Source organism: Cinclus cinclus, chromosome 14 (assembly GCF_963662255.1).
Source record: "Cinclus cinclus chromosome 14, bCinCin1.1, whole genome shotgun sequence".
Taxonomy (NCBI): domain Eukaryota; kingdom Metazoa; phylum Chordata; class Aves; order Passeriformes; family Cinclidae; genus Cinclus; species Cinclus cinclus.
The window spans coordinates 12,045,666-12,072,360 of NC_085059.1; the positions used below are offsets into that span (position 1 = coordinate 12,045,666).

The following is a 26,695-nucleotide window of genomic DNA, read 5'->3' on the forward strand; positions in this document are numbered from 1 at the left end:
CGCTTTCTTTCAGAAGTAAAACCATGCAATTTCTGAACTACAGCTCACCTGCCTAAATTAGCAAGACCAGTCTTGATATTTATTTAAATTTCTAGTACCATGTTTGCTAGCTCCACACTCTCCACTTGAGGCTACATAAACAATTAATGGCTTTTTCTAGTTATAATTAGTATGGAGGGTTTTGGATAAGGTATGCACTGGCATGTTGTCTGGGGTTTGAGTTATGTGACTGAATAGCATTTATAATGGTGGAGGCTTGCCAGAGTGATAAGGTGCTTCAGAAAGCAAATTAAACTAAGGTAAAACAGTTTTAAGACTTATTGTTTGACAGATAGCTCATATCCCTGCAACGTAATTCTCCACATATTTCCCTGCTGGCTCTCTATTTTCTTCTGGAAACCAGAGGTCGTGTATATCTGTGTCCAAAAAGGAAACTACATTGGTACAACTTTGGTGTGACTGAAGATAAAGCTAGGATGGACGTTATTAATAAAGACAGTGAATGATAAATTCCAGCATTCTTGCCTCTGCCATCCAGTTTGAGAGGCCCAGGGCTGGATTATCCGTGGTGCTCATGTCTGCACTGCTAAAGAAACAGGAACGTGTTTACAAACAGAACAGGGCTGTTTCAGTGCTGTCCTATGGAGTGGAAATGTCACCTGCCTGCTCACTGCGTGACGGATTCCACCTGCGGCCGTAGCCGGCAGCTCCGCTCGGCCGTTCTCTTCCCGGGTAGGTCACACATCATGGAACTTTCAAGGTTAGAAGAGACCTTTTAGTCGGTCCATCCAACCCTCCACCAGCACCGCCACTGTAACCCCTAAAGCACATCACCCAGCGCCAGGTCCGGGCGCCTCTCAGACCCCTCCAGCGGTGGTGACTGCAGCACCTCCCTGAGCAGCGGGTCCAGGGCCTGGCCACCCCGGCAGTGAAAAGGTTTTTCTTAATATCTGATCTGACTCCTCCAGTCTCGGCTTCAGCCGAGTTCTGGTCCTCTCACTGCAGGCTCGGCAGAAGATATCGGTCCCTCCCCGCTCCAACCTCCCTGCAGGGAGTTGCAAAGAGCGTTGCTGTGCCTGCTGAGCCTCCTCGTTCCTGACCGGTGTCCGCGGAAGCGGGTCACCCTCACTCTCCCGCTCCGTCCGCCCCCGCTGCCGGCGCGCTCGGAGCTCCCGGTTCCGCCGCGGGCTGCGGCTCCTCCCGCGGGCGCGCGGGGCGGGCCCGGCCCGGCCGGGGGCGGAGGGGCCATGCCGGGCGGCGGCGCTGGGCTGCGGCGGGCGCTGCTGGGAGTGCGGCGGGCGGCGGGCGGCGCCGGGAGTGCCCCGGCCATGGTGAGGGGGACGGGGGAGCGCGCTGGGCCGGGGCGGGCCGCGGGATGGAGGGGCCCCACGCGGACGGGCCGCGGGCTCGGGTCAGCCCCCGGCCCTGTTCCCTAGGAACTGAGGGAATTGGGATTGCTCAGACTGCGGAAGCCTCCGGGGAGACCTGGTTGCCGCCGTTAAGTACGGGAAGGGGCGTGGGGAGAGCTGGAGAGGATTTTGGGCAAGGGCCTGCAGGGGAAGGGTAAGGGGGAATGGCTTCACGCTGATAGAAGGTTAGATGGGATATCGGGAAGAAATTCTTCCCCGTGGGAGCGGTGAGGCCCTGGCACTGGCTGCCCAGAGAAGCCGTGGCTGCCCCATCCCTGGAAGTGTTCGTCCAGGCTGGGTGGGGTGTGGAACGACCTGGTCGAGTGGAACGTGCCCCTGCCTATTGCAGGGGGTGGAACAAGATGGGCTTTAGGATCCCTTCCGACCCAGATCATTCTAAGATTCTCCCTGTGTTCCCCTGTCATCCCATCTCGCGGCTGATTATTTTATTTTACACAAAACTAATAATGAACAGCACGTGCAGGGTTCGACCCTCGCCCCTCAGGCATGAGAATTAGTTCTAATTTTTTTATTATTTTTTTTTTAAATTACTTTTGCCGAAGCTTCCTCTAAACAAACATTATCGATCACCTGGTCAACCCCCCCACCCAAGAGCTGCTGGGCCCTGAGTGTGGGTCAAGGGCAACACCTGGGATGCTCAGTCAGCATTGGCACCCAGTGCCCCTTCTGCTTCCCTGAGGATCTGGCCATGTCCATGATGAGCTGCTGAGGGCTGTGATTGAGGAAACACAATTGGAATATCCCACTTTATCTGTTTGCGTTCTGCTACTTTTCTGAACCTCATGATATGTCAAGGGGCTGACTCAGGATGTGGCCTCCACAATGCAAAATGTGCTCAGTGTTCACCAGGGCCTGCATCAAACGTGGTCTCTGTATTGTATTAAAAACCCTGTGATCGAATTTCAACTCACAGCATTGTCTTGTCGATGACCAGGTGTCAGAAGGGCACTGCAGTGTCTCCAGACCTGGCACAGGACATCTCTCTGCCAGCTGGAGGAATGGACTTTGTGTTGTGTCCTGGTCACAGTCCTGGACTTTGCTATCTCAAAAAAAAAAACCACCCACCCTCATGATTTTTTATGCATTTGTAGACTAATTCCATCTTGTGCCAGAAAAAAAATAGTACATTTCAAGACAGCCTTTAGCTGTGGTGATTTTTGTATATTCTGGAAATAAAACTAAGACTGTAAGAAATTTATGCCTATGAATGCAGTTATAACAATGAAAAATCTGAAATTTGTGTTGTTGCAAGCCCAGTGTTGTGTTTGAAGTGTAAAGAGCCTAAATTAGTTAAGTTTGGACCTGTGAAACCCATCTCTTGTTACATCTCTGTATCTGCCTAAACACAAATAGCAGCACTATTGCTGTTAGATTGATTTACTCCATTTGGGGCTTGTTATCCTATGTTATTGGTGAAAATGTTGCTCCTTGGCCCTTGTGCAGCTTAAGGCCTTGCTCAGGTCACATTAATTGCATTAATTCCTGCTCTGCTCGGCCTCTCAGCCCCATCTGGTGGCACTGGGGCTCCTGCTGGAGCACAGGCTGGCAAAGGTGAAAACTCCTGAGCTGCTGAGCTGGCGGTGGGTCCTCGCGGGCCTCCCACATCTGAGTGAACCTCTGGAGCAAAACTGCCTTTCTGAAGAATCTCAAAAACCTGAGCCAGCTGCTAAAATAAAGACTAAACCAATCTGCATGTAGCTGTACTGGGGAGAAAGGTTCTTCCCACTAAAGCATTGCATTTATTATGAGAGTCTGAGACAGAATTTCAAAATATGTCTGAGGAAGGGCTCATGCTCTTAGTTCCTGCTTTTAGAAAAGGCATCAAACCTCTTCCAAAGGCCCCACAGAATGTTCATCTGTGTCTGGCTCTGTCCCTGTGTATGGTTCAGCCCCTGATTCAGATATTTAAGCAGAGTGTTAAACTGTCATGTCTGTGTTCCCAGTGGCATCAGGAGGGCTCCTGTCACTTTAAGTAAGCCATACTTAAATGCTGGGCTTTGCAGAATCTAGTGCTTTTACCAGTAGCTTCAAACTTTTTGAAATTGTGTTTGTATTGTCATTTTTTCCCTCTGATCTAGTTACAAAGCTCTTTGTTCCTTGTAGAACTCCACAGTGTGTGCTGTCTAAAAATTCCATTCCCACTTTCTTAAAATAGTAAAATACAATGTAGGTAGAGTGCAATCTCCTGTTTCTCTTCTCTCTTTTTAAGTAGGTATTTCCTAATATCTTTTAGCCTTGTAATTGTACATTTAGCAAACAATGTAAATCATCCTTTACTTACCAGAAAGAATGGGAGATTTGAAATTAAGTGTGATGGCAAGGCATCTGGATAATTCACATGACCAAGGGTACGGGTATGCTGGTGTCCATCTTCATTCCTGGGAAGGAGTCTGTTTTTCACTAATTTTGTACAAAAAGCACTTGGCCAAAATTACCTGCCCAAACGGAAATGGTAGGCCTTGGCTGGTTTAGGTTAAACTGGTCTGTGAAATTATAAGCAGTAAGAAACTGCTCAGTGAATTTTCCACGTCCTCACCTTTGCACAATACATAACCACAATTTAATGTGGTTTTCTTACTGTTGTACAAAAGAGAACCTCAGCCTCACTTACACCATGCCATCATTTTTTCCCCTCAATAGTCCTCCCAGTCTCACTGGTTGACAACAGAGGAAAGGAATCAAGTTTTACTGGATCTCAAAGCTTCAGGCTGGTCTGAGCTGGGAGAAAGAGATGCCATCTACAAGGAGTTCAATTTCAAAAATTTTAATCAGGTAATGACTGTTATATGGCACTTTTAATATAAAGGAAATGTAATTGCTTTAATTTCCATACAATCCTGATGGGAAAACATTTATATTCAGAAGTTTGGGAGTATCCTGATGGGGCCAAATCCTCTTGGATTTGCCCTGATGAATTGCTCTCAGATTCTGATCTCACTAGGTGGAGTAAATTAATTCCATGTTGTAGCTGATAAGTAGATTTGTTCTAACATTACGGTTTCTTGATTATAATATTCAGGTCAGGGTCAAGGTTGGTATTGTGGAATCAGACAAAACAGTATTTGATCCTGATTTGTTTTTTCATTACTAGCACTCATAAATAAATGCTGGAAATACATAACTGATGGGCAGTAGGGATCATTTTGGGCAGGGAAATACATGAGAAAAATGTGTAAATATAAGAAAGAACAGAAGCTTTTGGCAAGCAAGGTAGGGAAAATGGGAACGTTTCGGCTTCTAAACAGGAAAACAAAGTTGTACCATATCCTTGATTGAGTTGTAATAGCTGATCTTGCAGTGTCTTTGGCACACAGAGTGCACAGAGTGCTGGTTTCTATTTACCTCATTGGGATTTTGTTTGGAAACAGGTTCCAGAGCCACATCTCACACTCAAGAACTTGTTTCGGACATCACTTACAAACTTGCTTTAGAAATACAGAATTTGTCCTGAGATCCCTGTTCAGCTGCATTCCACTGAAAATTCCCTTCTGAGGAATCATGACATTGCTTAGAAAAATGTTCCCATAGCATGCATTTCCTTTCTGTTTTATTTCTGAGGGAAAGGTGTGCTCTTTCTTGGGAGGGAAAGAATTTCCAAGGCTTTGTTGGGATGGTGAGTCTCACCAAGCTGGTTCTGTCCCTCACTGTGGTGGGGCATGGCAAGCTCCAGGTTGGCGATGCTGTGTGTGTGTGTGGAGACCAGGACCTGTGCTGTGAGCTGTTTATTTATGTGGCTGTTCCTAAATCTGGGACAAGATGTTTTAGGAAGCCACAGTGAGCTGGATAAATACCAAATTGTAGTTCTGGCCCTTTTTTTCACTGTTTCAGTAGTTGTCATAGTAAGGAGAGCCCAGGCAATAGAGAGAAGCTGGGTGAGGTGAGCTGGGAGAAAGCAACAGAGAAAGCAACTGTGGAAAAATCCAGCTCATTAGCAGGACAGTGCTGGTCTGGGAGCATGTCCAGAGCCCTGAGTACATTTTTAACCTGGATGTTAATACAGAGCAAATAGAGCCAAGTCAGTTCAGAGGGCAGTGAAGGGGAGAAGCCCATGAGAGGGAGCTCACAGGAAGCCTTGGTGAGATGTGCAGGCAGCTGCGGGCTGGAGCAACCAGGAATGAGGCGGGATAGAAGTGACCCTTGGAAGAGTTGAGATTTTCTGACTTTGAATATTCATGAAATGGCATCTCTGCATGGTTATGGTCAAAGTCTTTGTTGGTTCAACACAACTAGAAATGAAATTGCTTCCACAATTAATTAAAAATTTATTTTGCCCACTGTAAATAAGTAACTTGAGTTTGATCAGATGGATTTACAGTCCCTGTCTGCTAACAGACAGGTGAGGAGAAAATCAGTGTCCTGCACCAGCAGCTATCTGGAAAACACATTGCTCTGACAAAAATTTACAAGGTTCTGGGGCTTTTTGACAGTGTAGATTTATCATAGAGCATAGGTAGATATCCATATGCCTTCCTGATTTGAAGGTAGATGGAGCACATACTAGTGTAGGGAGTATATGTAAATTAGCTTATTGGTAAATAATGAACTGTGTGTTTACACATACATATGCCACTTGAATTGTTTGGGAGATATTTTTCATTCTTTCATTCTTAGCTGCTTTCATGGATGTAAGGCAGAAATGAGAGCAGAGGCTGGGAGCTGGCTTCAGAATGGGATTTCTGCCTCCAATTGGGAGAAAAAGACATGCAGGTGGGTGCTCTGGGCAGCTCAGGTTGGATCAAGTGTAAATGTGAATATCTTAGGGCAGAATTTCACCTGTTGATTTTTATTTACTGGATTTACTGCAGCATCCCCTTTGCAGTTGCAGAGGGCAGAAGTCATTCCTGTTATTATAGTCCAGAAGCAGGCTCAACATGCAGATCCCAAGGGCATTAGATCCTTAGCTGGTATTAGAGAGCAAGTATTTGCTTTTCGATAAGTTGAAGCTGAAAATAAATTTAAATTATGCATGTATTCTTAATTGTATTAAATTATGCACATATGCTTGTATTTTTAATGACTATTAGTAAATATTGTGTTTACTACAACCTAGGAAACAAGTGACAAAAGTGGAGCTATACCTGCCTTGTGCTTTGAGAATTTAGTCCTGCAATGAAAAAAAATGGAACTTGTAGGTACAACTGCTTTCATTTAATGCAATAAATATTCTATTTACAGGATTTAAAGTGTTTAGTAAAACTTAAAGGACTGAGAAATGTCATTTCCTCAGTGATCTTCTTGCTGCCTTTTACAGATGGTGTAATATAAGGTGTGGGGGGAAAAATAACCCCCCCAAAAGAAAAAAAAAAGTACTTGAGCTGACATATTTCAAATTTATGCTTTGCAGATGATATTGGTATGATTAATGTATTCACTGCTTTTTATTTTTATTGCTTCTTGGAGCTAATGTTCATGATGCATGGAAAATTCTGTGGCTTCAAAATCTATGCCAGGTTTACAAAGTCTGTGTATGTCAACAGATGTTAAGAATATAAACACAACTTTTATTATAAAGTTGTGCAAATGTGTAGACATCAGCTTGGTTTATGTATATTATTTTCAGCATGAGAATGAAATGAAACTTCTGTGCAACAAGAGCTATTTAGATTCCTGAAGCTTTCAGGCTGAGATTAGCTCAGTTAAAAGTGATCAGCAGTGAGCTGCCTTTGTAAGGCTGACAAGCTAATGACACTTCTGGCTCAGGGAATTAGTTTGTAACCCAGAATTTGAAAGCACTGGTGGTGTTTGTTAGTCTGAAGATACATTTTCATGAAAATGGACTTTGGTGGTACAATTCTATGAAATAAGCTGGAAACCAGCCTGGGATTTCTGCTGAAAGCCCCTGGTTGGTTTTGTTGCTGTGGATGCTCACCAAACACAAGTCCTAGGGAACAGGGTGGTATTGGCTGTATGTTCCCATTATGTGAGGCAGGCTCCTGGTGGGTTGGTGTTCTGCATCTCGTATAAAATACAATGCACCAGTGGTGGAGGGAAAGTTGCAGTTTAGTTGTTGAGTGCTGTGTCCAGAAGAGCTGTGCTGATGGCATCAATACCTCTGTTCCTCCTTATGCCTTGCAACTGGCCTGAGCTGTTGCCACTCTGGAGTGGCAGGTAGGCAGTGATGAGTTACACTGGAGTATTTTACCTGCAGGGCTCTTGATGGGGTGCACTCTCTCAAAGCCCCTGGGTTGAGTCACTTTTCCAAAGGAACGTGTGCTTGGCAGAAACCTCTGACTGTGAGTGAGGAAGAGGAAGGTGGGCTTGGAGCACTCCATGGCAAGTCCCAGTCCCAGCTCTGCATCTGGGTGCTCTTGAACCTCTACAAACCTCACAGCCACCCACATCAGGGAGTTTCTTTGGGGCCTCTTTCCCAGGTTGCAGGGCAGAGAAGAGTGGCTGGTGAGGCTTTCAGGCTATGGTGTAGCATCATGAAGGGATGCTGTCATCCATTCATATCTTTGTGCAACTGAAATAAAACAGTTCTCTTCCAGTGGAGCAAGCCCTCTGCTTCTAGTCTGCTTGAACAAAATTGGAAGTTGGGATAGAAAGTTAATTTATGCCTCTAGATCATGCTGGTAACTTCTAGCATTTCAGGCCAGTTTACCTTGGGAGCAGTGACCTGGAAGAGGGGACAGGCCTATTTAAAAATGTGAATTTCTCCCAGATTCGTGCCATCCCAGTCCTGGGCTGGGTGGACAGCTGTGGAAAGATGGGAGTGCAGGATGCCAGCTGCTCAGTTGGAATCCTGTATCCAGCTGTTCACTCTCCCTGAATCTGCAGGAACATCTTAGCTCTGAGATTTCCATGTCTCTTGTCAAACTTGGTTGGATTTGACCAGAGGGTTTAAGGGGCAACTGCCTGTGTGATTGTGTTTCTGTAGGTAATCCCACCAAGGCAGCAAATGCAGTTAGGAAATTACAAAGGTGGGCAAGTTTACTGATGCTCAGGTTCAGAATTTAGAGCTGCTTTCTTTTATAGGGTAAGTTTTTAATTAAGTTTGTTTAAAAAACAACAACAACAACAAAAAAAACCAACAACAACAAAAAAGAAAAAAGAAAAAAAAAAACCACCGGAAAACCAAAAACCAAGAAAAAAAATAATGTAGGAAGTCTCCATAAGACCTCTGACATAATTTTCTAAAATAACAGGAAATCAAATACTCTAAACAGTTTTAAAGCTATTTCAGATACATTTTTTGTCTTTTGGGGCAAGAGGGTGGATGTGGAAGATGAGCCTGAATGGAGGGGATGGTATGGAAATGCTGTGCACTAAGAGCAGAGGCACATGTGTCTCACTGCAATTTGTGTCTTGCATTTTGAGAACGTATTTAAAGATGTGCAAAAAAATCTAGGAGTATTAAATAAGTTATTATTCTCATTTTGCATTTCCTTTCCAGATTTGCTATCTCTCTTGTTTGGAATCTAGGAGAAAAGAGTCAGACCGAGCATGTTACGGTACATGCCTTTTTTTTCTCCCTCCTGGTGATGCCAATTTTTTTTTCCTTTGGCTGCAGGGAGACATGCTCAGATTTTTCCCTTTAAATTGATGAGCCTTGTTGTATGATCCCAGTTACACATCCAAATAAATGGCATGATATGCAATGCATACTCTTGGTTTCTTTCAGTGGCAGAACTTGGTGCCAGTGCCTTCAATATAATCTAGGTCTGTCCTTCCTTTTTCTACTCCTGGCACGTGCCTTTGTTTTTTTTCATTCATCAAAGGTTGGAAAATTTGGTTTTATACATATAGGTAGTGTATTTCATTGCCACTTTATGTATTTAATCTTTTGGCTGTTTGTCTGAAATACGTCCACGCCTTTTATGTATTGAAAACATTATATCCTTTAACTTAAAATCTGCAGAGTTAAAATGAATTTTGTGGTAAATATTCAGTTGTGGACCACATCTCCAGCTTTTTATGTGCCACAGCGGTCTTGTGGTTTTTTTTTTCTTCTCCATTGTCTGATAGTGAGGTCATTTCCAGTCCTCTTGAGATATTTTATTCCCAGCCAGATGCAGGCCATATATTAAAAGTAGCACCTGTGGCTAATATCACAGCAGCTTACCATAAATTTACATGGTAACTAGGATTGTATCTGTCAAGACTGTTAAAAAATGTCTAGTTTTAATTTGATTTCCAGTATTGAAGGAACTCTCCAACATTCTGCTTCATAACTATATTTTAAAGGTTAAAATCACTCCATTGTTAAGTTTTATAGCACTCCCAGTGCCCATTAAGTTGATTTGTTAAATGGGGGTCAGAATAAAGCAAGTTGGCTACAGGAGGATCGGAAACCAACCCATTTGTGACAGATTTAGTCCTCGGGTGTGAATCTTCTTGGAGCCTGGGGAATGATTGGATTCAGGTGCAGCCTGTGTCAATTGTGTTTAACCTCAAAGCTGTAGCAGCCTCAGCCCAACTGTCACTTCTGCTAAGCGAAAGTTGGACCCATTTTCATATATTTTGGGGGGAATTACTATTTTTAATGTAGTATTGCTCTGCCAGCTCCTTCTGCTAGAGTTTTGCATTTGATTGCCTGTCAACTAAAAATAAATTATTTTTTTATCCAGCTAGGTAGGTGCTGGTTTTCATATAGGCTTTCTGAAACTGCTTCATTTTCCATTTATCCTTTGAGTCCTCTCCCATATGCTGTGATTTGTGCACCTGCAAAGTTATGAAAATATTTCTGTTGGTAGTTATGTTGTTCACTAACTTCCCAGCGATTATTAATACAATAACCAATTTACAATAAATCAGAATTATTTATGAGTGGGTTTGCAGAGTTGGGAATGTCTTTGTATCTGAAAATAATGAATTTCGGGTGTATTTGCCTATTGACATTTTCTTTTATTAGAAACTGATAGTGGAGTTTCTGGGACTGACAGAGGTTAACCTGCAGGCTGAAACACAGTCAGTGAACTGCATCAAGTGTCTCAGAGCAGAGCACAGTAAAAATATATGATTCCTTGATGGTCACACCTTCCTTGAGTTTATTCTTGGGATTGATTGAGTAAATAAGAGTCTCACAGGTTAGGGTGCAGCTGTGGGATTTGGATGTGATCCACCTGCCCGTGCCGCTGCCTGCCACTGCCTGTGGGTGAAGGTAGTGCAGGGTCTGGGGGAAATGAAATGAGAGGTTCCAGAGGGATGGCTTGTTTGGAAGCTTATGATTTTCCTTCCTTAGCCTTGGAGAAGGAGGGGATGATACTGGAGCTCTGGTCAGCCTGTCCTGTGTCCAGTGATGCTTCCAGTTAATTGGCAGTCGGTGGTGAGAAGTTATGCAAAACTTGGAGGTATGTAGTCGTGGAAATGTGTGGTCTGATTGTGTCTAAGAAGAAATTAAATCCTTGGAGCTGGGAGTTGGGAAATAAGGTATTTATTTTCTTCTCACAGCCATCATGGCCTGCCGTATACAAACCCGTAGAATCCTAGAATGGTTTGGGTTGGAAGGAATATCAAAGCTTATCTCATTCCAAACCCCTGCCATAGGCAGGGACACCTTCCACTATCCCAGGTTGCTCCAAGCCCCTTCCAACCTGGCCTTGAACACTTCCAGGGATGGGGCAGCCTCAGCTTTTCTGGGCAACCTGTGCCAGGGCCTCACCATCCTCACAGGGAGGAATTTAATTCCAATATCCAATCTAGCCCTGCCCTCTGTCACTTTGAGGCCATTCCTCCTTGTTCTGTCTCTCCATGCCCTTCTCAGAAGTCCCTCCCCCTCTCTCCTGAGGCCGATTTAGGTGATGGTTCCTCTTTGTGCTGTTGAGTATCCTATCTCCTCTTTGCCAGGATCTGTGTGTGCAGGTGCCACCACCCTTGTGTCTCACCTGCCTGTGACAGGTGCTGTTGCCGTACCCAGGTCACTCTTACAATTTCGTTGCGGCACTGCCAGGGGTGTCAGGGGTTATTTAAAATGTCACAATATTAATCATATTTAAATAAAAATAATTATCTTTAAATTGAAGACTCATGAGTGGTCATATGTCCTTCTTTTCCTTCATCATGCTGGTTGTGATAGATTTTGTATCAGTTCTGGTTTGTTTTTCTTGGGACTTAACTGTAGTTTGGCATACTCATTTTCTTGATGAGCTAAGTCATATTTCTCCCTAGAATATACTGTTATTTTATTGTTGATAATTATTGGTATGTGGTATTTCTAATTGCTGTGTTTCCCCCTCAGTAGACTTGTTGTATCTCCTTTTATGCACTCCACTGCTTCAAATCTGCCCAGCTGACCTTTGGGCTGCTCTCCAGTTGACTCCAATACAAATGCTTTTCTTAGCAAATGGATTTATTATCACTCAAGTAAAAATTATTTCAGCATTTTTCTTATACTTGTTGCATGCATCAGTCAGAAAATGCAAAAGAAATTATTTGTCAAAATGCCTTTTGGATCTCACAAACTGGTTTGTAGATTTTTGGGAAAAGTTTCTCTTTTTTTCAGCTGCACAGATTGATTGTTTCAATTAAACAGAACAAATAATGTTCTATCTGCCATATGAACAGTGCTCAAAGAGATAAATAGGAGCAAGTCTATCTAATTTTAGCTGCAGTATGGGCATATAAGCAATAAAGCACCTTTGGAAAATGAATGGAAAATTCAGTTGGTTTGAATTCAGTTGAATAGCTTCATTAGGGAAAATGCAAATATGACTGCCTCTTTTGAAGAAGATTGTCACTCAGATGAATATATTTATCTTTTTAGTTAAGGAAACTGGTTTCTTGAACCTCCTTTATGCAATAAAATTTATTTTTAAGGGGGCACTGGAATGTTGCTGGTTAAATGCAATCCTGGTTGTTTATCCCCTTGCTTTTGGAGCAACACCTGCCTACGGTTTCAAACTGTAAATTGCCTTTAGCACCAGCAGCTCTCACTTTCTCATACTCCCACAAAGGAGCAACACACTTTGAGATATTATTCTCTGCAGCTGCAATTAAAAATGGACTCCGGCTGGCAGAATAAACTAAAATAATACAACGCCCCTATTTAAAAATTAACCATTACTCACCAAAAGCACATCAAACCCACTTAGCGGACATCCGTTAATCCCGCCGTGAGCCAGCTCAGGCTTTAATGCACACTGTTTTACACGTTAAGGGGTTTGAAGTCGCGGGCCATCGCTGACCTTTCGCATCTGCTCCTCTCGCAGTAGGAATCTCCGCTCGCCGCTCCCTGTCAGGGCGGATTAGCGTGACAAAGTGCAGCTCTTCTGCTGGCTGCAGTTTCGGGTTTTGATCAGAATTATTTCTTTCACAAACAATCACGTTTGGCTAAAATGTTACATCTGCTCTGAAAAGCCAGTGGCAGGGCCGTCGTTTATCAGGGCGAGGCGTGTGGAGGTTTTTTAGCCCCCTTTTATAAAGCTGCAAACCCGCTTCACGTGGCTTCTTTGGGGGAGAGCTTCCTTTCTTGCTCTTCCCCTTGCCCTTTATTCCTTTAGTTTTGTTTGGCTGAGATGAAAAGTAATTTTGGACGAATGTGAAGCTGGTTGTGATGTCTTGGAGGGGTTTGGTGGGAACGCAGTGATGAGTGGGAAGCCCTGTGTTGAGTCAGTGCTGTACTGTTTGGTGTATTTATTGCCAAGGATGCTTTGAAGAAAAATGTTATTTATTCCTAGGATCAGAGGAAAAAGCCCTGATTACATGATCTATTGTGATTTTCCTCAGACTGGAGTGAGAATAACAACAGATAGTTAAATAAATGTCTGTGTATGCTCGAGGTGTTCCTGGTTGAGGGAACATTTACTCAGTTTTACAATGGGTGGGTGCTTGTAGTGAGCAAAAATACTGTTAACTGTGGAAGCCCAGAATGTATATTTATGTATGCGTCTTGTAATGCCTAATCTAGCAAAAAAAATCCAAGAGTTGTACAAAGGGTTTCCCTTTGTGGTGCGATCATAGGAATTTTTAAAAGAAATTTGGTGTTCACTGAAGGACTCAGAATTACTATTTGCCTCCCCTCCTGAGCCTGTGTCTCTGTTTCCAGATGGATCAATGTGCAAGCAGTGTGGGTTGCCCAGAGAAACCTTTGTGTTCTGGTAAAAAAGACAACAAAAAACCCGCAGAACTTCTCAAAATATGGCGCATTGAACATACTCTGTCACTCCCAGGCATGTGCTTGGAGCATAAGAACAGGTGTGAAGACAGTGGATGATGTTAAGTGCAGGTTGAGACTCTTTTTTTGCCAAATGCTGTTGTTTCTAATGTCTTGTTTTCAAAATAACATTTGTATTTTATGGTGCAATATAAATTAGCAGCCTGCCAGTGCTGGCCCAGGTAAGTGTCCTCCTGAGTTCATTGCCCCTGTGTATCATCTAAACTCTTCCACTATAAAAGGTGTCCAAACATTAAAACTTGTTCTGGCAATATGGTAGGACATCTTCAGCAATTCAGTGGAGTGAAATGATTCCCTGACTGGATTTGCAGTAAATGGTCCTTAGTTTGCTTTATGGCAAATCTCTAGATCTTTTTAGCTTGTGGCTTGGCCAAGAGAATGATGGGAAAACCTGTCCAAATTCCTCACATCTCCATCATGTTTTCTCTGTTGCATGTTTGAATTGCTGAATTTGTCTTTAAAAAAACCAACTAAACCAAAAAAGCTGACAGGATAGTGGAAGATGAAATGGTCAGGAGACCAACATCTTCTCTTAATCCATCATAAAGCAAAGCCTTTCTTACCATTCTTTGATGTGTTCTTAGGATCATAAATGGCAGAGATTTAGAGGATTATCAGAGACAGGATATGATTGCCCTTGGATGCTCAGCAGAGAAAATGTTGGATATTAAACTGATAGTATATGTAATCTTGGCCAGAAGACCAAGGAGAATTTTGTCTGAGCATCCCTGTGTTATCAACAGCATGGATGGCATGTGAGCTTCACTTTCATGTCTACAGAATGAAATCATTCCTTTGCATGTGAGTAAAAACAAACATCGGGGGAAATTGCAGAATATTTTGTTCTGCTCCTGCTGAATCTGTTTCATCCAAAAATGTGCTGTGATGGGATAATGAACTTCTCTGTTCTTCTACACTATACCTGCATTCAGTAAAAGTCAGAGGTTTTGAGAAACTTTTAGAAGTGGAACATTCACTTAAAATAATTCTGATTTGCTCTGGTTTACGCTACCTTCGTGTCATGGGCTGGCACTGTGCTGTTGAGGATGATTCATTGCCCTCTGCCTTAGCAGAGGGCTCAGGTGCCTGAATTCAGAAGGTTGGAACTGGGGACTCCCTGCACCTTGTTACTACTTTATTTTTATTGTGGTTTGTGTGATGGCTTTATTACAGTACAGCCAGGGGTTGTACCAAACATTAATTTTGGACCAAACGTTAATTTTAACATGTCAAATTATCATTGCTCTTTCAATTGTGCAGCCAAGAGAATTTATTATTTTAAGTGCCTGATTACTTTAGCAGGTGCTCAGTTAATGGGGACTTCACTGTGTTATTTCATGTTTTTAGGGAGGGTGCAAAGAGCTCATTTTAAAGTCATGTTTCTTGAAATAGCTATTTTATTTGCTGCAAACCTCCTAAGCACAACTTTTATATTCCATTTTTTAACAGAAACCTCACAAAAATGGCTTGGGAGGTGGAGGGCTGCATTGAGATTATGACATGTCTGAAGGATTTCTTCTATGTTCTAGTTCAGTCCTGAAACCTGGGATAATTTCCCTCTTTTTTTTCTGGAAAATGAGGTCTACAATTTTTAATAAATAAAATAATATTTATTAGTCTGTATTTATAATGCTGTGGGAGCTGGAGGAAAAAAAGGAAAAAATAAAAGCATTTATTTTCTGTATTCTGATATGAAATGGAAAGCATCACGAATACCTCATGACCTAGTTCCAGGTGTCGTTGGGATTTAGGGTATCTACTTATTTTGCAGAAGTTGTTATGGGCAGCTATCACTATGTTTATCTACCTATAAACAAATGAATGTATTTTGTAATACGGTTGTATTGGCATTGAAACATTTATCACTTCTCCATCAAGTCTGTGAATCTTTCTGCTGGAATAGGTGATTTGTTTTGGTGTGAAGTCTGTTTATTGAACCACCAAGAATATTATCTGTGTTCTGTTCATGAAAGCCAATCATGACAAATGCAATCACTTAAAAAGGAGAACAGGAAAAAATTTCCTCATCATGGAGGCTGCTGGAAAAGTCAAGATGTGTTGAAGAAGAAGATAACACATGTAACATTTTGTGTTTTATTACTGTCAGTAAGAGAAAGAAGGCCTTATTTTGGCATTTGTTAAAATCCTGATATAAACAGGCTTAGCAAAGATCAAGTTGAGGTTTGTTTTGCAGATTGCACACAAGGTTTTTTGCATACTGAATGAGATTGAGAGGGGGAGGAGACCAAAGCAAGGAGCAGGATTTAAGTGCAGCAGCTGAGTGCCTTCTACCTTCCTCAAAGTCCCTTTTCTTGCATTAATCCGTGTCCATTGACCATAGAAAAATAATGGAATTTGCTTTTCAAGCTGGTTGAATCTCAGATGGGGCAAATGACACTTGCATCTGCTTTATGACTGTTAATGGCTTTAAGGTGAAAGACGGGAGATTTATATTGGATATAGAAAGAAATTCTTCCCTGTGAGGGTGGTGAGGCCCTGGCACAGGTTGCCCAGAAAAGCTGTGAATGCCACATCCCTGGAGTGTTCAAGGCCAGGTTGGATGGGGCTTGGAGCAACCTGGGATAGTGGAAGATGTTCCTGCCTGTGTTCCCCTAGGGGATTAGAACTAGATGGTGTTTAAAGTGCCTTCCAGCCCAAACCATTCTGTCCTTCTGATTCTGTGATGTCATAGCTTCAGTCACTGCTGCGCTGGGAAGATGAAGCCTTGAACTCCGATCCCTTTGCAGAGCTGCGTCGCAGGCGCTGTCAGAACCGTGTTGTGTCTAGTGCTGCACTGGGTCTAGAGGGTGCTGAGTGAGTGCAAACTTCCCTCTGCCACAAGTGGCATGGACTTTTCCTGGGACAGCATTCCTGAAATTGCCTTCAGTCATCTCCTGAGGCTCTTGACATTGTACCAGTACCTGTGTGAGAAACATCCCCATCGAGGCAAGGCTGTGCCTCCCAGCTCCGCTGCTCTCTGCCTCCATTTATTCTTCATCTTCTCCAGATTGGTAAATCATATGACAATAAACAGAAATACTCTCAGCGAAGAGAGAAGGGGAAACTGTTGTTTATCTGGTCAGGTGGTTTAGATTAGCAGTGATGCTGGTCTGTATTATGTTACTTTAAATCATAGTGTCCCAACAGGACATAAATTATGAAGATTGTTACAGTATGTTTCATCCAATGTAACATCAACAAATCGGAATAATTTTTCTAATAGGAAAATCAGTGCTTTGGCAAGGTTATTGTTGAAGAATTTAATTTAACTTGAGCTTTGCTTGCATTATTTCTTAATATATAAAAACTATTTGCATAATGTACCGCATATAAACATTTTTAGAATCAAAGGCAAGAATGCCTTTTCCAAGATTACAGAGTGGCAAACTACTTAGAATAGATCAGTGTTTGTGCTTTTGCTGTCAAAAATGTTTGATATAGAGCTGGCAAGCTGGTTTCTTAACTGACATAATTGTAAACAAGTGTTGGGAGACAGAAACAGCGTTCTTTGGAGAACGTGGTGTAAAGGTTTGCATGTTCTCTGCTGCACATTTAACACGGAAATGTTTACAGCTTCAATAGGAATGTAAATAGGTAACTTTTTTTAGAGTTTTCTAGAGTTTAGAGCATTGTACTTTTGTGTAAATGATGTATGCAAATATGTAGCAGAGGATGCAAGTAGTCAGCTCTGAATTTTCAAAGAACATTGTGAATGCCTTGACAATTCAGTTGGAAATTGGAGTTGTGGGGGTTTTTACAGTTTCAGATATTGCTGTGAAGACAAAAGTGGCATCTCAGTCCATGCCAGAGTGTCTGTGGTGTTATTCTTCCATCCTTTCCCCTCATTATTATCCTTCAGAGTTAAGAGCACTGCTTTCCCCAGTCACAAGTGATGCTGTGGAATGGGAGGGTTGCCTCCCATTACCAGTGGTTCATCAGGGTTACCAGTGGTTCATCAGGTGTTGTTCACCTTCAGACCCTGTTGGCTGCCTGTGTCAGGATGGGGTGGAATGGAGAGAGAATTGTAGGCACAATGCCTGACCTGCCTTGTCCATGCCTTGAAGCCTCAGCAGAGAGACGGGGACATGAGTAATCTGAGTTTAGCTCTATTTTGGTGCATGATTATTTGAATTCTTAATTACTGTCCCGTTCATGGATTGATGTTAAAAAGGGGGGAGCAATGAGAAGATGTTCACCTGATTTATGTTGTGTATGAATCCAGACACAGACAGAAAAAAGGAGGAAAATATCTAATGCTGTGTGGCTCCAGTGTCCCTGAGGATGGTTCAGTCAGATTGATGATGTCAACAGAGAAGCATCCCAATATGGGCATGTGCTTTTGGGAATGAATACCTGTCTGGTTTTGGGCATGAATACCTGTCCATCTTGCTGCCATCACCTTCTTAAATACTACTTAGATTCCTCTTTTTTTTGTGTTTTAACTATGTTGTCATTTTCAGATAAAGAGTGTAGCTTTGTGATATGATTTATGCATATTTATACAGCAAAAGTATTTAGTGATGGAGTAAATAGAATCAAAATGAAACAAAGTCCATTTTTTTCGTGAAAGTCGTGAGAGCCCTCGTGATTAGCAGCTAATTCTGACTTAAAATATCTTGACTTTAAAGAGCTTTTTCCTTTTATCTGCTGGCTTGTAGCTCACTGTTAGGTACTAATGTTAGCTGGATATATGAAAGCTTCTGGAGTTTGGGAGTGAACCTTAATGATTGATTTTATTGTTACAAGTGCCAAACTGCTAAAGAGAATACATGCTGTACCCTGGGTACTTTTTACTCAGGTGAGTGGAGAGCTAATGTGTGAGGTGTAGTCATCTTCTGTGTGACGGTGTCGCTGTAACCTGAGTAATTTATTACTGATAAATGCTACAGATGCAGCCTGGGTGGCAGGGGAAGAGAAGACAGGTAGCCCTTGCACTGCAGGTCAGGGTTAATACTACCTCCAGCGTTATAAGGATAGATGGGAGGCAGAAAAACCTAAATGTACTCGTGATTAGCACATGCTTTCCTTAGGTGAGTGTCCAGAGGATTTAAGAAGCCTGAGTGCACACTTCATTTTAAAACAAACAAATAAAAAGTGTGTGTGGTTATATTGTTGAGACATTCAGTTGTTTTGCTTAAATATCTACACTTTGAGTCAAGTACTGCTTGCTTCTGGAGATGTATAGGGATGATCCATCATGGGGGACTTGCAGTGGGTGATGTATGAGCACAACACAACGACCTGTGAGCCTTTGATGTATAACTCATCAAGATAATGTTGGCAAGCATTGTACAAAAGCAGTGTGTTTAAAAAGTATTAAGATGAATGGATTCCTTGCTTAAGAAGTGTGAAAGGAAGAATAATAGCAGATTAGCTCTGGGATCCTGCAGTTCTCCCAGAGCTGTGCAGCACTGTGTGGAGCAGAGGGGTGGATGAAATTTCATGTTTCCTCTCACTTCTGACAGCAAAGTGTCTGGCCCTGGTTTTCCCATTCTCAGGCAACAAAAGTAACATTAAGTCTTATTTTGTGATAGTGGATTAGATCAATTTCAAGAGCAGCTTGACCAGTCACAAAACATTATGAGATAGCTGAATTGTTTTAAAGTTTACCCTGGGTTTTTGTCACTTTTAGTTAGCTTGTTTTTCTACGAGTAGCCCTGATTTTTGTCACATGGAGAGGTAATAGGGCTGCTAGTATGTAAGAAACATTTTAGATGTGATGTTACGACTGAAACACCATTAGTTTGTAGTTCCTTCTTTCATGATCTTAAAAGACACCAAGGGAAGAGACTACCAGCACATCCGAGGCATCTTGTCCCTGCAGGATTGCTTCACACTTTAGTTATATTGCTCTTCATGATTTGTTGCAGGGACTCTGCACTCTGCCACCCCTTGGGTGGTGGGATCTACTTACATGGAGTCCCCTGAATGTCTGGATATGTTTTTAGCCCAAATGTCCTAAAAGGGTTAGGTTGAAAATGTGTCTAGTTATGCCTATTACTGGAAAGCCAGAATACTTCATAATATTTTCTACATCAAAGTCTCTTTAAATACTTCTTTATGGCTTCTAAAAAATGCACGAACCCTTTCTTTCTCTTGTCTTTTTTATTTTTGAGGGAAAAATCAGAAAAGTTCTCATCTGGGACTGAGGGACTGCAGATTGCTGTTATTAATAGAGTGAATCTCAAGACTGTGTTGGGTCTCACTGTCATGAGTGAAGCGGTTGTCCCACATTTATCCAGAAATGTGTGATGGTCTGATAAACTCTGCCCACCAGTGCAGTCTGGACAATGATCTTGCACTGGAGACTGCATAATAATTTTCATTATTTTTAATTAAAGTTGAAGAAGTGCAGACTCCTGCTCAAATTAAGGTTGGTTGTGTTGCCGGAATGCAGTAATTACTTTAATTGATCACAAGATAGTTTCCTTGATCACCAATTAGACCAAATTACCGATCAAGTTTCAAGACGTGAAGAAATGTCCAAACTGATTTTGTGTAATAGAGTTTTCATATCTAATCAAACCTAAAGTTCTTTTCCTTCCAGAGCCGGTTGTATTTTCCCAAAGAAAGGTTAAGGCTCTACACATATAAAAGTGATTAATAAACAATAGCATTCCAATTCATTCATTTAATTAGCAAAGGAGGTATTTAAGACTGTAATGGAGATTGTGTTGGTGAAATTGCTCAGTAGAACCACAGTTCATTTTTTTTAGTGAGAGATACATTTTGTGTGTGGTAAAGTAAACTAAAATGCAAAGAGTAGATTGCTGTGGGTGATGTGCAGTGAGGGAGAACTTCTCCAAGCAGCGCAGGGCATGCACGACGGCGAGCAGGCTTCATCCTTCACTGTGACACTGGATTGCCCTTATTGGGACAGTTGAGGGCAGCTGGAGCAACAAGCAGCAGGACGTGTCCTGTGGAGAGTCCTCTGTGCTGGAATTTACTCCTTTTCATGAGTTGGACAGCCTCAAGTTGAGCAGTCTTTGATAAGTTGAACAGTTTTGTGACCAATGTCCATTTTATCCAGCTGGAGACTCTGTGGGGAAGGGGCAGTGAGATGTCATGTTGGTGCACTGACTGGGGGGGATTTGGTGGTCTATTGATGAGCAGGATTTGTCATCTGAAGTGTGGAGGAAGGTCTACAGAGCAAATCAATTTTTAGAGTAATTTGCTTGTATAATTCTCTCTGTGTGCTTTCGTTAGAGCAATGATTATTCCCTCACCATCAGTGACTGCAGTGTGACCTGGGTCTGTACCTGGGTGGGTGAGCTCCTGGGATGAACAGACACCAATAGAACATGCACAAACCTGCTAGGGGGTTTTATAAATTTATTCTTTACCTTGCTATTTATTTCTGTACAAGCAATTTGGTTGCAGAAACATCACTGTTTTAAACTCTTGAGGATATATCTGTGTATAGATTGCTGTGTTAAAAATAGCATTCTCATTAAGACCACAGACACTCTAAAAACATTTAAATCAACAATATTAATGGAGAAGTTTTCCAAATCATTGCTAACGTCTGATGCACAACTTGCAGCTTTTTACTTCAAAACATGCTGCTGAAACATGGGCGAATTTTTAAGAGTAATTGTTCACTCAAAGTAAAACTAAACTGAGCAAGAGCTTCAAGGGAAGTTAGATTCTTCTGAATTTTGGAAAGTTCTTGGGTCAAAGAAAAAAAGCTTTTTAATTGCTGACAGTTTGGTGATTTCCAAATGACAAACCTCATTGGAATGATTTTCTCTGATTATAACGTTTGCATTCATGTGACTGGCAAAGCAACCAACAAAGTAATTCTTCATCCAGGCACCAATTCTATTTTTTTTTCCTTAAAGGTTTTTGCAATTTGTGAGAGGGAAAAAGACTTGAAACTATTATCAACCATTATATGTTATTCATTGACCACATGTTTGTTTGAAATGGCCATCCTTGGTGGAATGTGGGCTATATACATTCTTGTCCATAAATTAGCACTAAAGACCTACCTAAATCAGGTATGGTTTTGTGGAGATTGTTGTATTATAATCTGAACCAGACTGTAATGTGGATGTTCCTCTAGCTTTGCATGTTAATTCAGGTCCTGAACCAAATGGATGCAGCTTGGTATGAACAAAGCATGCTGCTGACAGGCGTCCTGCTCACGCTCCCAGGCCCTTCGGGCCCCACTGCATAATTACAGTCTTGATTTGCATGGACATTCTAATTTGCTTTATAATGCAGTGATTTTCTTCTAAGTATTTTGGCAAGGGCCTGCTATTATTTTCCTTTTGAGCCTATGATAAAACCTGCATCCTGGGGGAGCATGTAGGGACAGAGGATTGGAAAACCTATTTTAACTCGTTTAAAGGGAAGGTATGTCTCATAGGGCAGAGGGGCAGGCCCACTTGCTGCCCTTTTTCTCCCCAGTAAAATAAATAGCAAAGTGGTTAAATGGAGGGATGTATTTCTGGAAGCAGTGTTGATCATACTATGACATGGTGCTTAGTTAGAAATGGTGTGTTTCTAAGATGCAGTAGGGGATGCGGGACTTGGGATGGATATTTAAAATCCTTGCTGATGCCAGAGGTAAAATCGTTGCTATCATGCAATAGCTTTGAGTCCTGGGCTGAGTCACATTGAGCAGGGTGATTTACCAGGGTGTGCAGGGGATCATTTCAGCTGTATTGGGAAATGCACCAGTGGCATGAGAAGTTAAATGCCTCTTTAGCACACATAAACCCATGGTGCAGCCATCTGGGGCATCTTGAGGAGATTTTGAGATTTTGGAGTGAATCTTGCCAGTCCACTGCCAATCCTGACAGGTGGAGGAGTATTTCTCTCTTTGCTCTCTCTTTCCCTAGGCTTTTGGATTTATGACACGTGTTGCTCTACAAGCAGAGAAGATGAATCACCACCCGGAATGGTTTAATGTCTACAGCAAGGTAACGTGTTCACCATTCCTAGTTACTCACACAGCAGTGGAGTTAAGGAGACTAAACCACCAGCCCATTATCTCTGCCTTTATTTGTAGCTTGTCTACAAGGTAAGGGAATGGGAAGTGTCTCTATAAAGAGATTTGAGATTTTAAAGAAATGCTGAGATTTGCAGTGGTGAGGAATCAAGAATGAAGCTCTTTGCGCCTGCTGCCAGCTGTATGGCTGAGGCCTGTGACTTCACCTCTCTGGCTGAGATCTAAAAATATAACAGAAGCCTTTAAACTCTTATTTAGCCAACCTGAATAAATTACTGTTTTAAAACTACTCACCAGCTCTCATTCTTGTCTTTGCAGCGGGTCAGGATCTCAGTGGTGTAGGGTAGCAGACTCTTGGTACCTAAATGGGAGCCTGGAAGTCTCAATTGAGGTTTGATTTTTTAAAAAATTGTAGGCTCCTATGTCTCAACATAGCAGCTTATAAAATTTGTTTATAATATTGCCTAACTGATGGTGGTCTCGTATTTACAAGGGTTACAAGGATTACTGCAGCCCTCGAATGAAAGGTGCTGTGTGAAGGGAGAAATTATTGCTCTCCCTTCAATTTTATTTTCTAATACTTCTCATTGCATTGTATCACATTGTTTGTTGTAGCATTTAGTGAATAAATGGCAATCCCACTAAAAATATACCAGAAGAAAGGACATATGGACAAGCAGCCTGTAGCTCAGACCACCACTCCCAGAGCAGGACTTCTGGGGCACCAGAAGCACCACCCCCAGAGCACCACTTCTCCCTGCAGCTGAAACTCCCAGCAGAGACTCTTCCTCATGAGCCCTTCACGTCACCCTGTTCAAGGGACATTAAATGATGACTAGAAAAAAAACGGATCACCTACTCTTCCTGATTTTTTTTGTATTTCTGAAATATTTAGAATTTGTCTTTTTTTTATTTCTTATTATTGTTCTGCAGCAAGCTTAAGAATTTTTTTCACCTTTGGGATGCTGGTTTTAAACAAAATGTGAGCCCCTGACCCAGCTCTCGGCAGCTTGGTCACTGGCTCGGGCTCTTCATGAAACTGATCCATGGAATTTAAATGTAAAGAGTGAATGATTTAATCAGACACCTTTTCTTGGATGAAACCCAAGAATGCAAAGCCTGTGTTATTCTGCAGAGGGGCTCATCTGGTGAGATTCCAGGCTCTGTAAAGCCTCCTCACCTACAGTGTTTTCTGGTTTACATGAGCAGGGAGGGTTGAGTTTGGTGCTTGCAAGGAGCACCAAGTAGAACCAGCTCACTATGGAGACAAACACTGTTCCCAGTGAACTGCTGTTCAGCTTACATGTCCGAGATCAAAATGCCTTTGTAACCTTTTTCTTTTCCTTTATGACAGGTTCAGATAACTCTGATTTCCCACGACTGTGGTGGACTGACCAAGAGAGATGTGAAGCTGGCTCAGTTTATTGACAAAGCTGCTGCCTCAGTTTAACCAGGATGTAAATGGCTTTAATACAGTGTCCACCTATATTTTGTGTTTAAATGGGATCCCTCTTTCCTTGTAATCCTGATTTCCAAAACCTGTAGAGGGAAGATATTTTATAAAAGGAGTGGCTGAGCTTGTCTGACCTTCAGTACCTTAGTCTTGAGACCCCTTTGGATCCCTGTGCTTGTCCTTTCCCATTGCTGGCTGTGTAGAAGGATGTAGTGGGTAAGCCAGCAATAAGTAAGTTTTCAACAATTCTTTTTTAGAAGCTAAACTGAGCTGGAATGAAACCAGGAGCCCACCCATGTGGGCTAAGCCCACGGGACTGGAGGCAGCTGCCATATGAGCTTCCCCAGTGCCTGGCGACTTCCCTCCTATAGATTTGTACATATCTGCACTTCAAACAGCATAAGAGCAGCCTGGCCAGGTCAGTCCCCTTTGGCTTGGTACCATCATCTCTGCCAGTGACCAGTGACAAGTGCAAGGACACTGGGGAGAGCAGTGCAAGCTGCTGCTGCTGCTGGGTCTTTGGAGTTGCTGCTCAACTGGCAGGAGCAGCTGTATCCAGAGTTGCTGCTTGAGAGCCTTTCCCCATCTGAGAGTATAGAGTCACATAACCACAGACTGGTTTGGGTTGGAAGGAACCTTGAAGCTCATCTTGTTTCACCTCCCTGCTGTGGTCAGGGTCACCTTCCACTAGATCAGTTTGCTCCAAGCCCCATCCAGGCTGGCTTGGACACTCAGGCAGGATTGGATCTTGCAGTTGCTGAAAACTTTAGTCCTTGTACTGCAAATACAAAAAAGTCCTGGTGAGCTCCCAGCTATCACACCATTAAATGAAGCTTGTGCTTAAGTGCTTGGCCAGGTCAGTGCTCAGCACTGTGCAGGATTGAGCCACTGTTGGTGGTGTAATGCTCCAGTACCTGCTGGATCGGAGTGGGGGTGGCTTGGCCAAGTGCCTGGAGCCCTGGCCAGGGCTGCTGGTGGTGAAGGAAGTGGCATTAGCAGGATTCTTGCTAAGCTGGGCTTGACTGGAGCTATGCTCACCAACTTTTTTTTTCATAGCTAGAATTACTCGTTGCAAACGTTGTTGCAGGAGCTGCAGATCCCATTGACAACGTTTAAAATACTTTTTTTCTGTGGTTTGAAATGTCTTGGTTTTTATCCTGTGATCCTCCCCGAGACAGATTTCCAGTGCCGGCAGGGAGATTTCATCCTGCTTAAAACTTGCAGGAGGGCCTCCCCCTGCAATCCCCCTGCTGAGTGTCCCCAGCATGCTCTGTCATGCCCTGTGAGCAGCTCCGGGTGCGGCGCTCCCGGGAGATTGACACCTCCGAGATGCCGGAGTGCATTGCTCAGATGACAGCGGCGGCGCAGCCACCAGCTACCGAGAAGTGAGATGCACTTCTCTGCCAAAATCTATATCGGGGGTCCGTGCGAGGTGTGTGGTCTCTCAGATATTTTGGGATGCAAAATGCCATGAGCTGCTGCCCGAGTGACTGTTGATAAAATGAGAAAGATATTTTTTGTAAATCCTTAGCAAACACACCGTCATGTGCTAATTGGTCACACGCAGGAAGCAAGATGTTGGGGTTTATTGTCAGTAACCCTACTTGGGATATCAAGTTAATACCTAAAAAGACCCAAATTTTGACTTTGTGCTCAGCTGTTCTTTTCTCACAAGTGCCTTTCCCCAGTGAAGTGGTAGATTTCCCTGATATGGTTTGAAAATGGTCACTGTTGTGAAGAGTAAATAAAACTAAAACAAACAGCCAGGCTGTGAGGTCTCCTGTTACTGGTGGGGAAGTGAAATGAGCTTCACCCAAAGTTTTGACAAGATCTCTAATGAACTGTGAAAAGTCTGTTGTTCAGAATTTATATATAGCATGTGGGCTTTGAATAAAACCAATAAAATCAAATTCCTCCTTTGTAATTTGTTTCTTTATTATTGTACATATGTGACAAAGCTGTTTGGTTTGAAGATAAATTTAAGTTAAATAATATTTAGTTACTGGGAGGTCTTTGGTTTAGAATATTGATACTTATTTACATACTCTGTGGAAAAAAAATCCCCATCAAGTAATTCAGCTCAGAAAGCTGCATTGTCTTGCTATGACACAGAGCTGTGCTGGGGATGTTGAGAATTGTGACCAGTAAGGAGGCAAAAATACTTGGGAATGAGAAGGACGGCTTGGAAAGGCTTCAAGTTTTATGGTCAGTGCTTGTTTAGCCATAATTTTAGTCATTTGGCCATAATGTAGTAATTTCTTCATAACTTCTGGGGCATCCCACAGACCTGTAAACAAGGTGAGCATTGCTGTGAAATGTAAATAATAATATTAAAATAGGACATAGGGAAGGCATGCACACTCTCCCTGAGCTGGAACTTCACAGCAGACTTGGACAGCAAGGATTTAGTGGTAGGCGCTGGTTTGGGGCCAGAGACTCAGCCTCAGGTTCCTCTTGAGAAAAGCATAATTTGCTCTGCTCTGAGCAAAAGTAGCTCGTGTACAAGGTTTGGGCCATTCCCTGGTGGTGGCATCGCTGGAGCTGTGCTGCTCTGTGAAGATGGGGCTCAAGCATCTGCCTAAAGTGCAGCTTCCTCTGCTGTGCTGGCTTCTCCTCCCAGGCAGCTTGATACCTGCTCCCCAAGAGCCCACCGAGTTGCACCCCAAGGCAGAGTGTTGCTGCTCCTGCAGTCACCTTTCCCCATTTGCTTCCAGGTTCAAATTGCCAGCCACCACCAGGGTAAA

At 42.7% G+C, this 26,695-nt stretch overlaps 1 protein-coding gene across 2 annotated transcripts; it reads left to right on the forward strand.

The window, feature by feature from the left end:
• Nucleotides 1-1,298: 1,298 nt before the first annotated feature.
• PCBD2 (pterin-4 alpha-carbinolamine dehydratase 2) lies at nucleotides 1,299-25,842 on the forward strand. 2 transcript variants are annotated; one of them, XM_062502149.1, is made up of 5 exons: nucleotides 1,299-1,331; nucleotides 4,071-4,202; nucleotides 6,256-6,348; nucleotides 22,389-22,469; nucleotides 23,853-25,842. In XM_062502149.1, the coding sequence occupies exons 1-5, from the start codon at nucleotides 1,329-1,331 to the stop codon at nucleotides 23,946-23,948; spliced, it is 405 nt and encodes a 134-aa protein (XP_062358133.1). In that variant the 5' UTR covers nucleotides 1,299-1,328; the 3' UTR covers nucleotides 23,949-25,842. The 2 variants fall into 2 exon arrangements, with proteins under 2 accessions (XP_062358133.1, XP_062358134.1); XM_062502150.1 differs by lacking the exon at nucleotides 6,256-6,348.
• Nucleotides 25,843-26,695: the final 853 nt, after the last annotated feature.